Source organism: Mustela nivalis (genome assembly GCF_964662115.1).
Source record: "Mustela nivalis genome assembly, chromosome: 12".
Lineage (NCBI taxonomy): Eukaryota > Metazoa > Chordata > Mammalia > Carnivora > Mustelidae > Mustela > Mustela nivalis.
This window is the reverse complement of record NC_139031.1, coordinates 39,691,473-39,704,169: the sequence shown is the minus strand read 5'-3', so window position 1 is coordinate 39,704,169 and position 12,697 is coordinate 39,691,473. Positions and strand designations below refer to the sequence as shown.

At 44.2% G+C, this 12,697-nt stretch overlaps 1 protein-coding gene across 49 annotated transcripts in view; it reads right to left on the bottom strand.

Annotated features, from left to right (window-relative positions):
* ELMO1 (engulfment and cell motility 1) overlaps positions 1-12,697 on the bottom strand; it is a 521,082-nt gene that overhangs the window by 149,251 nt on the left and 359,134 nt on the right. For all 49 annotated transcript variants that reach the window (XM_082693119.1, XM_082693114.1, XM_082693121.1 and 46 more), the window contains one exon: positions 8,772-8,908. In XM_082693119.1, the coding sequence (XP_082549245.1) occupies positions 8,772-8,908 (137 nt within the window). The remainder of the gene's footprint in view (positions 1-8,771; positions 8,909-12,697) is intronic.

Genomic DNA, 12,697 nt, shown 5'->3' with positions numbered 1-12,697 from the left:
TGGCCAGCTTGAGAACGTTCCCAGGGAAGATACAGGGCCTGTGAAGGGATGATATCTGAATTATCCACCTGCCTAAGTGACTTCCTCCCACACAGTTTCACTGAGCACCTACTATTGTTTTTCATTTCAACAGAACTGCATGGGAGACACATAGAAACAACAAAAGGAGAGGCACAGGGGAGGAGAGGAGAAGAAACTACAAGTTTGGAATTCCCAACTCTCAAATTCAAGCGTCCCTGTGTCTTTTTCTCTCTGTAACAAATTCAGCCTTGCTTTCGTACCATCCTCTTGCCTCCCCATCTTTGCTCCTGCTTTTGACCTCTTTGGCCTAGTGGCTCAGCTCTGTGCTAGAGAGGGAGAGAGCAGCTAGCCTCTGGGGTGGACCGCCAGGTGGGGGCTTTGGCTCCTATCCCGTCAGTCCAGGGGGACTGCTCATGCACAGCTTCCCAGCTATAAGCACCCTCTTGGAAAACCCGCACAGCCACAGAAGGAACTTAGATTATATACATGTTTAAATAACAAAATGTATTTTTAAACTTCTGACCCCCTAGGTCTTGGTGTTTTTGCAGGCGGTATTTAGAAATTTCACTTGGGATCTTCTCGGTTCTCCCAGCTCTTATACTGGAGTCCTAAGTAATGGCTTCTGACACTACGCTCTCATTCTGATTCCCCGTCTCATCTCATCTGGGGCACCCCTTTGCCTTCCATCCCTTGCCTCTTCCTACCGTCTGGCACCCTGAGCTGGCAATAAAGAGCACCCACATGATAGCCCCTTTACATTCTCCTGTCCTACCTTGGGAAACATACCCTTCGAACAGCTCTGTTCTCGACTCCCACAGCACGTCATTTTCTCTGCAATTTCAAGATAAATATTTTCCTTTAAATCAAGGAGGGCTCGTATTTCGCGAGAGATTCCCATCTAATGATGCTCTTCTTAGCAATCCAACTCTGATTCGTAGGTGCCCTTTAATTTAAAATGTCTAGATCTCATTATGCCTTACTTAAAACGTAGGCAATTTCCTTTTAATTGGACATAGACTAATAAAATGATTTCTGTGCCATTATGAAATCCCTAACACAATCCACAATGGAATATGGAATTCAGGTCAGAAGAACCAGCTCACAACTCATGTGGCACCCCAAAGTGTAGTTAACAAAAGGGGAAGAAGTTTCAGAAGTCATTGAACAGAGTGAGGCACGGCAGCTAACTTAGAGGCGTCATTATTTCCACGATCAGGGATGGTCTGCAGCTGGACCAAGAGACTGATGTAGCTTACTGCCGCCCAGCAGAAGAACCTATCAATTCTTTTTGTCTTATAATTGGCAAGTGTCAGCTTAGCACATGTTACACATACAAAGAAAGATACACTGACTCTAGGAAGACTTCGGAAATGAGGATCTTGCATGCGGAGAAACCTCCAAGATGTATATTTCCTATCGTCACGGCTTATCTGAAATTACTCATCAGACTCAATCACGGTAATTATCCTTTCTATACACGCTCAAGTTATGGCAAATGTCAAGAAAGCAAAACATGCTAGCACTGTTTTCAGCCAACTACAACCTAACAGTTAATCTTCAAACAAATTTTAAATAGTTTTACCATTTCTTAGGGAAATTACATAAACAGAGCCAACAAAATCTAAGTCTTTCGGTATGATTCCGGATACAATCCCTTCATAAAGAGATACGGCTGGGCTATCAAATGCATGACCCAGAGCAGTCCCTGGAAATGGACCACTTAATGATGACCCCTCCCCCTCACCCCATTTCTCACGAGTGTTGCACAGACCCGGTGCGGGAGGCACCATGAAGATAGTGTGCTGGGATGTGTGTTCTATTAGTTTAATCACTAAATCCACAGGAGAAGCTTGTCTTTTTCTGAAAATGTTTGCCATCAACATTGCCATGACTGGCCTTATTCCTTTTCAGAGGCATTTAGAAGCTGCAGTTAGAAGCTGCTGTCACTTAGTGTTTGCTCTAGGCTGGACTGAGCTGAGTAGTTTATCTGCCGGACACGGTCCAGGGCTCAGAGCCCACCTAGGGACACTCATTCCCGTCCCTATCTCACAGATGAGCAATCCGGGGTTCACAGGCTGAATTCCTTGCACAAAAGGTTTCGCAGCCGAAGTTATGCAGCTCAGAAGACCTGGGCTCCTGAAGGCCCAGTGTGCTGTGCCTCTGAGATTCCGCTAAGCCCCTCAGTCACGGGGGACATCCCTCGCCAGCAAGAACGCACACAGAGAACTTCCTCCTCATTTAGGGAACTGTCCCCACTGTAGTCAGTCTCCCTTTGCAGCCAAACCGAAGTTCAATGGGTTTCCACACAGAGGAATGGGAAAATCTGTATTTCTCGATATTAGCACAAACTATCTTGGAAAATCAAAGCAGCTCAATTATACAACATGACCAAGTGCAAATGACTGTCAATTTAGGTTCTGTCTGTTGACACCAGCACCTTATATTTGTATGGGGCAATTTACAAAGCCAACCTTTAAGGGCCTAATCCCCACAGTGATTTGGGGAAATACCACTGTTACTATTATCATTGTTGTTTTTGTTATTTTGCTGCTACCAGTTTACAGGTGAGAAGGGCTCTGGAGGCTGAAGGATATGCCCTAGGACATACCGCTGGGGAGGAGCCCCTGAGCCAGGACTGCCCCCAGACTCTCCTGCTCTGCTCAGGCTCAACCTCTCCCTTCTCTCCCCTCCTCCTGGCTTTCTCAGTGGGGCAGGGAATTGTGCCCCCAGGGGGAGAAATTTGGTTCTTGGAGGAGCAAAAAAAATATCTTACTTTCTTAATGCATGAAGCACAGATAAACAGACAATATATAAACAGGTAACAATGTATTTGCATAATTAAAATCTCAGGGGGAGGGTGATTAGGGAAAACTGTCTAAAAGAGATCCTTGTGGGGGTTGGTAATGCAAAAGAGTCTGGGAAATAACACCTCATGCAACCTGTCTTGGTCGGGCCCATGTTACCTGCAATTAATACAGTTCTTTTTAGAAAGTACACCCACCGGGGTCTTTTTAAAAAGATACCTCTTGGGGGAAAAAAGGTCATAAAGCTGGTCTGTTTCAGTCTTTCTGCTGTCCCTAGATAGCAAAATTGATATTGATGAGGACAGTACTAGATAGCACAAATGATCATGATGAGGACGGTAGAAGACATTCCTGGATTCCTATCCCAGTGGAAGTGGCTAACTCCATTAAAAAAAGGGAAACAATACCTTGAGCGAACAGCTTAAAAGCACTCATTTAAACACACGTGTGTGCGCGGTGCACACACGAAACCATTTTCTACCTATCCAACAGGAAACATCAAAGGCAAAAAAATAAATCTATTGGTATAATGCATTTGCTTCTACAGGAAGTGCGATTTCCTTCATGTCAAACCTTAAAGACCTTTGTGAAACATGAGCAGCTTTTTGAATAAATACTTGTAAATGGCCCAGACAGCTGAAAAATGGATAACCTCCTTGTATGACATCGGGGCCCTTTAAAAGACTACTCCTCTACTTAAATATTCATGTTTCAATTAAAACATACACCTACTTTATTAGCTACCCCAGGCCCGGTTCAGATCAATACCAGCAGCCCTAGATGGAATTCTAATGAAGATAAACAACACTGAGTCCTCCCCAGCTTCCCCTGGGCACGGATGCACAAAGCCGCCTTTCACAACTTGCTCCAAGATATTTTACAGTCACCTGCCTCATGCAAATGAAGAGATTCATGTTTATTCATGGCGAGAGTTACAGACCACCTTTCATTCCCTAGGCCAGCTCAGCTAACCAGCGAGAGAGCCGTCTGCTCCACTGTGAAGTTGAGCTGGCCTAGGAAGGGGACTCCGGAATATATAATTGCCCCCTGAAAAGCATGCACAGAAAGTCAGTAAGCTGGAAACAGTTCGGGGAGTGAACATATTTCTCTTTCTCATTCATGCAATCACTGCCTTCAAGCTCTCAAACGATCCCTTTTCTATGCCACCCCATAATCCATTAGATGTGACTAGTTAGTGGTTATTTTCCATGGATAATCTTCCAGGGGACTTCCTAGGATGTTTCCTCTGTTCTGCTCTCCAATTCTTCCTAATTGAGATTTTCTCCCACTGACTCAGATGGAGCCCGTAGCTTAGCCAGGGGCAGCTGCGGCTTTGTCTGATGGGCCTGGGTTCTCCCTGTGCACAGGCTCTCCTCTTTCAAGGGGATGGCTTCTCATCTGCAAGCCTGAGATCCTAACCTCTGTCATGTGTGCTTTGCATATTACTCTGCTGGGTCAAGTTTCAAAATAGTGCTTCTGCTCTAAGAGTGACAACATTTTTCAAACCATTAGTTTCTTCCATTTCGGCAATTTGAAAGCATGGCAAAGTCATTTGATCTTGTTTTCAATGGCGATTTTGATCGCATCGAAAGTAACACCGATGCCACGAACAAGTATTTTGAAGGTATCTAGTGGGTTCAGACATCCCCATAGAGTCCGTGTGCAGCGAGGTAATAGCTACAGAGTCTTAACTCTCTCCAGCCATTAAGCACCCGAGCTTTTATGAAACCTGACTTTTAGGCTGCTGCCTATGGCTTGTCACATGGAAAACTAAGGTACCTAATACAGATATTTCTTCCCAAATGCATGACATTTTCCGTTGAACCCCGATTTCTGCCAAAGTTAAATGATTCAGAACGTAATCTGTGGTACAAAAGCTGCTTCCCTTGTCTTTCCTTCCTTCCTTCCACCCCTCTGTTCCTTTTTTCTTTGTTTTTTAATGTAATGGCCAAAAACATTTTTTTTTCTTTTGAAAAGGGCAACTTACTCATTTTTCATAGATAGGATGTATCTTATAATGTACAAAAAGAATACAACTGCATATGACATTTTACTTCCTCAAAGCATTTTTACATTTATTACTTAAATTTAGTATCACAGCACTGTAAGAGAAGGCAATGGGACACTGGTATCCACTTTTTATTCTTTTAATTAATTGTTAGGCATAGAGTTCCTGAGTAGCAGAACCAGGGCTAGAACCTGGGCCTTACGAACCAATGGACAGACTACTTCACCGATGCACACAATTCGTGCTAGTTGGTAGTTTGTGTTATGGGTATCAACTGATGGCCATTCTGTGGATGTGATTCACATTGAGTGATCCAATCTGCCTTCATGAAAAATCTTCCTGAGAGCTTTGCCCCCGCCCCAAAGTAGTAATTGCTATGCTGTGCAAGTGCGCACTGGGATGACAGAGGTTTCCAAAGCCCCCCAGGTGATTCTAAGGTTTGGGCAAGGTTGAGGAGGTTGAGAAATACTGCTCCACACAAATATCGATTTTGATGTGTATACCCTTGTTAGAATTTCTAAAGTGGCACAGTCTGCAACAAAAGCTTTAAGTGAGATTCCCATACCTGAAATACCCAAATCTCTTGTGTCTTCTTTCCTACCCTGCTTAAAAAATGAGGGCTTCAGTGAAACGATTATGGGGCCACTTGTGTGCTGAGGTATCCGGCTGCAGTTTAAGCTCTTCTCTAATGCCCATAAAAATGAATAATGCATGCTCTAAAATATTGGTAATAAAAGGCAAAAACAGAATACAAACTCGATGGCCTGAATCAATGGATTATTCTTCAGAGACTGCTATATTGGGAAACTGGAAAAAAGCATTTTCCAAAGCATAAATATTTTAATCACTCTCTAATTCTACTTCTTTCCCATAAATAATAAAAAAAAAAAATATCCCATCTTCTGCTTCCCCAGGCTGGAGCAGCAAAAAGGCAGCTGCATCTCCAAACCTCCCTTCCAGCAGAAGAAGCACTAGACATCTACAAACTAGTGTCCCAAGCAAGGGGTGCTGTAAAAAAAATTCCTGCAACTGCTGGAATCTAGTTATTATTTGTAAAATCATAATTTTAGATTGAGGGATACAGCTTCTCCAGTAATGAGCGGAAGAAGGCAGATAGCGAAGCCCCTTCTTAGAGAACCTGGGCCGTAGGTCGACAAGCAAATCCGCCATCCACGCTACTGTTCAAAGTGGCGACAGTCTGAGACAGTGTCCAAGAAAGTTCAAAAGAAAGTGTATCTCATGTTGGGCTCTTTTAAGATATTCTGAATTCGAATTTGGACAATCTTCGGGAACAAGAAAAACATTCAATCTACCAATAACACTGAATCCACGTTTCTTCCTAAATTCAAAAGCTTCTGCTACCAAGTTAATAACAAGAAGAAAAATGAACTGGTGAAAATTTCAGTTCTTCTTCTCTCCTTTCCAATTTATTATCTAGCAAAGCAGAGCAGTGGCTGATAGACAAGCAGCAGGAAAAAAATCAGGAAGAACTGACCTAGAGGCCTTCACACAGGGTCCATCTCTTTTCAAAAGCCTGCTAGAGGCAGAACAGGGCCATAAAAGAAAAAGACATAGTTAAATCTGTATTTGAGCAACCACTAGCAGAACTCTGACTGGTATACTGCTCTACCAGCAAATAAAACAACAACAAAAAGCTCATCTGTCCACATTTCAGTACTTTAAATGGATACACACAGATAGACATATAATGCAATACACCTACAAACTAAATATATATTATGGTAGGTTAAAAAAATGCACCCCCCCTCCCCCGCAGATGTCCACATTCCAATCCCCGGAATCTATGAATATGTTACATTATATGGCAAATGGGAATTCAGGTTGCAGACGGAACTGAGGTCCCTAATTGGTTGACCATAAAATAGGGAAGATTGCCCTGGATTATCCGGGTGGTCCAAGGTAATCACAGGGTCCAAAAGAGTGAAAGATCCAAGCCAAAGCAGGATCAGAGTGATGAGGTGGGACATGGGAAGGATAGGACTTGCTGTTGGCTGGTTTTTAAGATAAAAAGGGCCACAAGCCAAGGAATACAGGCTGCTTCTAAAACCCAGAAAGGCAAAGAGATGGCTTCCCCTCTAGAGGGGCCCAAAAGGACCAGAGCTCTGCTAACGCCTTGATTTTAACCCATGAATCCCATTTCTGGTTTCTGAGCACCCGAGCTGTGGGAGAGAACACTTGCACTATTTCAACTACAAAATCTGTAGTAATGTGTGAACACGACCCTGGAAAATTAGTATATGCATGATAAAATAGTTTGTAACGGATAGATTTTTCTGTTATAGAAGTAAGGCCTGCGTGATTCTAAAAAGAAAAAAAGCAAACAAAACAAAAATAACTCATGTAGAAAATTGAAAACCCCTGTCATTCTCATCCCTGACCCTCCTGGTATCCACTCTTGACCACGGGATATGTGTACACAGGGTGGGACCCTCTGCCTCTCAGGCTTCCAAGTGCCTGTTCACAGCCATAATCACCATCACTACACGGCAGCATGTAGGGGACACTATGCTCCCTGCTCCTTTATGCCTCTTTCCCAGGGATGATTTGGGAAAGTCCCTCATAATCAAGTGAAGTAAACTTAGGAGGCTGAGGCATTACTGGATTTCTTTCCCTCACTTCCCTTCTTCAGTCATGCCTATTCCTGGGCATAGCTGCTAAGACCCTTGGCAGCTTCATACTGTAGCTGGCAGATCAGGACTCTCCACAGAGGGGTGCCACTGGGACCTGTTTCAATGAACTCAATAGATGGCCCAAGGTGACTAAGACAGAATGGGTTTGCTTCACACGGGGATGATCATCATGCTGATGGAGACGATCAGGTTAGAACCCACCTGAGGCTTGGTGAAGAGTATTATTGCCTTTCCCTCATTTCCTTTCCTTTAACCAGTATCGGTTCAAGAGGCCATGAACCAGAAATATGGTGGAAAAGAAGAATGGAATGTAAGTTCCCAGGAAAGGTGACAGGGAAACAAAGACCAATGAGAATATCAAGTGCAGTTGGAATTCTATGTTCTGTTCACCAGCTGTGAAGGCCCCACAGGACGACCATGTGATCAGACCCCTGGACTCTTAGCAACAGGTATGTCCCCAGGACCAGGTCAGCTGCCATGGGTGATGGAGCCAATCAAACCCAGATCCAGAAACAGTACCAAAGGAATGGTACTAAAGACTTCTCCCACTCTGCCTGTCCCAACCATCAGTTACTACTGGCCATGGGTTATGGTCAACAAGGCCTTTACCTAAGGATAAAGATTTTGTTTCTCTTGAAAAGTTCACATGATACTTCTACTTCTGCTAAGTTGGCCAACAGTCTTCTCGTCGCCTAACATTCACTCACAAAGAGAAACACAAAATTCATACTTTCACAGAAAACCAAAGAAGATGTTCATTCAAAGAATCAAATGATTTCTCTAAACAAAAAAAAAAAAAGAAAGAAAGAAAAAAAAGTGCCATATAAACTTAACTCCTTGAAAGAGATTTTGCTTTTGAATAAAACCTCTTTTTGACACAGCGAAGGGCAGATTATCTCAACACATCCATAATCTGCAAAGAAACCACATCACCTAGACAGAGCAGCCTTCCTGATCTCATTTTTTTCTCTAACGGCCATCCACACAGGTGAAGAGAGAGGCCTTTTCCCCAGTGGTTGCTGCCGTAACACGGAACCCTGGACTAATGCCCTTAAATGAAAAAATTAATCTAGACAGTATTTTTTCAAGGAAAGGTCTCCGCTGGTGGCTCCAGTGTAGTTAGCCAAAAGGGAACAAGGCTGCTCTAGGCTCATCCTTGCAGAGATGAGAGCACCACCAACACACAGCTCGTGTCCATACAGGTATGGGAGCTAAAGAACGACGCAGAGGTGGGGCTCCCTTGGGGACGCAGGAAACTGCTGCCTCTGCCTTGTTGATTCACCTTACCTTGTTGAAGTCTTCAGAAGTTGCCCTCATTTCCTTCCACGTCTTGTTCAGGAGCTGGATGCAGATGCAGAAAAACTCCTCGAAGGATCTGTCGTGGGTGAAGAACATTGGGTGGAAATCGTTGCAGGTCTCACTGGCTGGAAGAAAGAGGGGGGAAGTGAGGAAGTTTGCAGGGTGAAACGAGAGGCCGCAGCCACATGGAGGGCTCCCAAAGAGAGGACGGGAGGCAGGTTTGGCCAAAGCCACCGTGGACGTAAGGCATTTTGAAAAAGCAACCTAAGAACAGTCCCCATGCGACTGTGAAGTCCAAGGTCAGACAGTCAGACCTATCCCTGGGCACATATTTTGCCTAAAGGAGGTTAGCTCCCGACCTACCCCACCACAGGACCCTTATGTTTTTTGTTCTCTGGGTCTGTGTCTTTGACCTCATAAAGGACGATTCACACTGGCCTCTCAGTCACAGTTCCATCACCCTTAATTCCCCCTTTCTCGACAGAATGACTAGCAGAGGATGAGCTTTCCTGAGCACGCAATTAATTGTAACTTTGAAAATCGCATCCTTGATGATTTCTCCAGGGGGCTCTTTTCCCTCTGATGGCAGTAAGCAGGGGGGACATTTGAGATCATATACCATCTGATGCCATTAACCATTTGTTTTACATTCCCAGACACAGATGGCTGGAGGTCAAAGCAACCCAAATGGCTCTGGAGGTCGCACATGGTCCAGTCCTGGACCTAACAGTGACATCCGCCAGACTGCCTTCATGTCTCCCCACTGAAGAGCTTCTCGGGGTCAGAGCCAGCGTCCCGTGCTCTATAGCTGTGCCTACTTCTCTCTTCCTTCCCAGACCAGGATCCCAGCCACACTCCTCTTCTCTGATATGGGCGCCACTTACACTTGCACAGTCCTTGTACGTCCATCTCATGGGCTCTTTACAATGCCTTTCATGGTTCCTGCCTCATGGACCATGGAAGGAGCCAGGTTTTGTGATCAACCCCTACCCAAAAGAGTACCCAAGTTTTATTTTGTTTTGTTTTTAGTATAACCTGTTAATGTATAGTAAAGAATTCCTATTTGAATTGGAATCTCTCTAAAGGCCAATTAGTCTTCAAGTTTCCAAATGGCAGAATTTCAAGGCCAGGGGTGGAGGATGGGGTAGGGCTGGAGCAGAGTTTATAGCAAAGACCTTCTGTATGTGCAGAAAGCCCTGTGCCTGCCATGTGGTTGTTTCCACTTGCAAAGAATCCTCTGGTGCAGACCCCTGCACCTGAGCCCTAAGCAAACCTAAGGGAACACACTCTACTCTGGCTGGGCCGTAAGCTACAATGCACCAGCCTCTTCTATCTTGGTGGATTCCAGACTTCTAGATGGGTAGATACGAAGATACATAAATGCTGTTTTCTTCCAGATGAGGTAAGGACACAGGCTAGCAGCAATGTGCAGTTACACAGGAAAGGTTTGGTTCTGAGAATAGGGGATTTGGGTTCAAGTTCAGCCCGTGACAATCAAGAGCAAGTCCCTTTACATTTCTGAGCCTTGATTTTTTTTATTTTAACTAAAAAAAATGTTAATGACATCTCCTTGCCCATCTCTATAGGTTTTGGAGAGGATCAAATGACATGACTAACAGGAAAGTGCTTTAAAAGGACAGACGTTGTCGGAAACATAAAGCAAGGCGATGGTAACGAACGTAGGGTTGGTGTGTCATTTCTAAGAACACGGGCTGTTCTTTGATTCCCCACCTCCCCTCCCCCCACACCTAGTTCCTAGTCAAGCCCATTCCCATCTCAGAAATGAGCTGCAAGAACATATGTCACCCCAACCCCCAGCCTGTGTCACTGGCAGTAAAATGGAGACAGTGAAGTTCTGACCTGGGACACAAAGCTATTTAAAGAACTTGGAACGTAAACACAGGCGGATTGTGTGTTTGCTGCCCCGGGCAATGAGCTGTCAGTCTCACTTTCCTAAGCACTGAAGCCAGTGGAATTTACAAGTCCTCGGCAGTACTCTAAAACACTACTGCCACCCAAGAACTCGTTATTAATCACATTATCACAATATCTTTTGGGGCCCAGTGTGATGATACGTGGACTTCATGATCTAGTTAAAGTTTTTACGGGATTATTAAAGCCAAGATAACCAGACAAAACTGAGACCGAGGAGCCCTACTCTCACTTGGGTGACGAGGGAGGGAAGAAACATCATGAACAATAGAGAATATTTATTGGGCACATATTAATGCACCGAGGGGCTCTATTGGTGTTATCCTCACAACAACTTGAGAGGTAGTCATTATGCTGATCTTCATTTTATATATAAGGAAGGTAAAAGGTAGAGAAATTAAACCTTCCATCATGGGCTTTCTTTAGCAGGACCCAAATGAGCATTTGAAACCTGCAGTTTAGGTGACCCAGTAGGTTTCCTGCCTTAGTTAACAAGAGCTCAGGACATTTCCTTGTCACTGCTGCTTTGGGAATTAACTTCCCCACCCACTCTCCCAGATTCTCTCGCACTGCTCCTTCTAGAGAAACCGGGATCTTGACCCACCCCTCTACCCCGTCCCGAGGGGCTCACAGCAAGTACACAGCCAGCCCCTGCTGCTGGACAACACACTGTGCAGTGTGACAGTACCAACAGCAGGAATACCACCACAACCACCTTGTGTCAGGCACTGGGCTCTAAGTCGTTGTCAGTTGTTAAAGAAGTGAGGAAGAGTTCGTCTATTTCTTTTCTTTTCTTTTTTTTACACTAGAAATAGGAGACTTAGAAAGGTTAGGTGACTTCTCCAAGCTCCCTGGTCACAAGGCTTGTAAGTGGTACAGCTGGGATTCCAACTCCCATCATCAAAGCCCGTCACTCTCCGGTTATATTTGTTTCCTGATTGTTTCCCAATTAACGCTGCTTCTACTGCACCTTCCCCAGCCATCACAAATATGAAAGAGTTGCTTTTACATCCACAGAAGATATTTATGAAGTAAAAGCTTACAAGTGGCATGACCTTAACTATTAATACTTAGGGTTTATTTAGAATCTAGGATTCCTCTGCTTTCCCCCTACTAGTCCCAGTCCAAGTGGTGTAAGATTCAAATCACCAGGTTATACTCCTCTTCTGGACCTTACTTCCCTTCCCTTGGGTTGGGTCAAGCTGTATTCCTGACAACTCTCTTGAATACCTAAGACACAGTCTACCGGGTTAAAATTTCTATTGAACTAACTCTTTCATCTTCTCAAGATATTCTCAGCCTTGAAATACTCCAAGTTTCCCCTAGAGAGTCACTGGGGAGAGTGACTTGATGAATTTATTTAAATTTATTTCAAGAAATTAGTGGGTTGGGTTCCATGTTAATAATAATTTTGTTCACTGCAACAGTGCATCCACCCAAAAAGAAGTACATTTCTCAGTCTCTCTTACAACTTACAGTGATCATTATGACCCACCCCTAATCAGTGATAGATACAAAGAGAGTGCTGGGTAGAGTTTCCAGAAAAGACCTTTAAAAGAGGAAGGATACTTGACTGTCTTGTTCCTTTTGCTTCTGCATTCATGCCTCAACTTCTTCCAGTTCAGAACACTTCTTGTCCAGCAATGGCTGGAGCTCCTGCAGCCATTCTGTCAGCATGAAAGTGAGGGCTGTCCCCTAGAGCAGAGACTTAGAAGGAGCTCCAGAGGACACTGTGAAATCACCACACCGACCGCGAACTGACCTCCTAAGGAATTCCTTGCTTACGATTTAAAGTAACTGTTTTCAGGTTTTCCATTACTCTCAGACATACAGAATTACTGATATGGAAACTTAAACTCATGCAAGCACAGAGACATTAGCAGAAGAGAACACACGCTCAGGATTATGGGAGGCCATGGAGTAAGCAGGAATGAGGAAGCAGGACTGTGTAATAGTTATTAGCACACCATGTAACCTTAGAC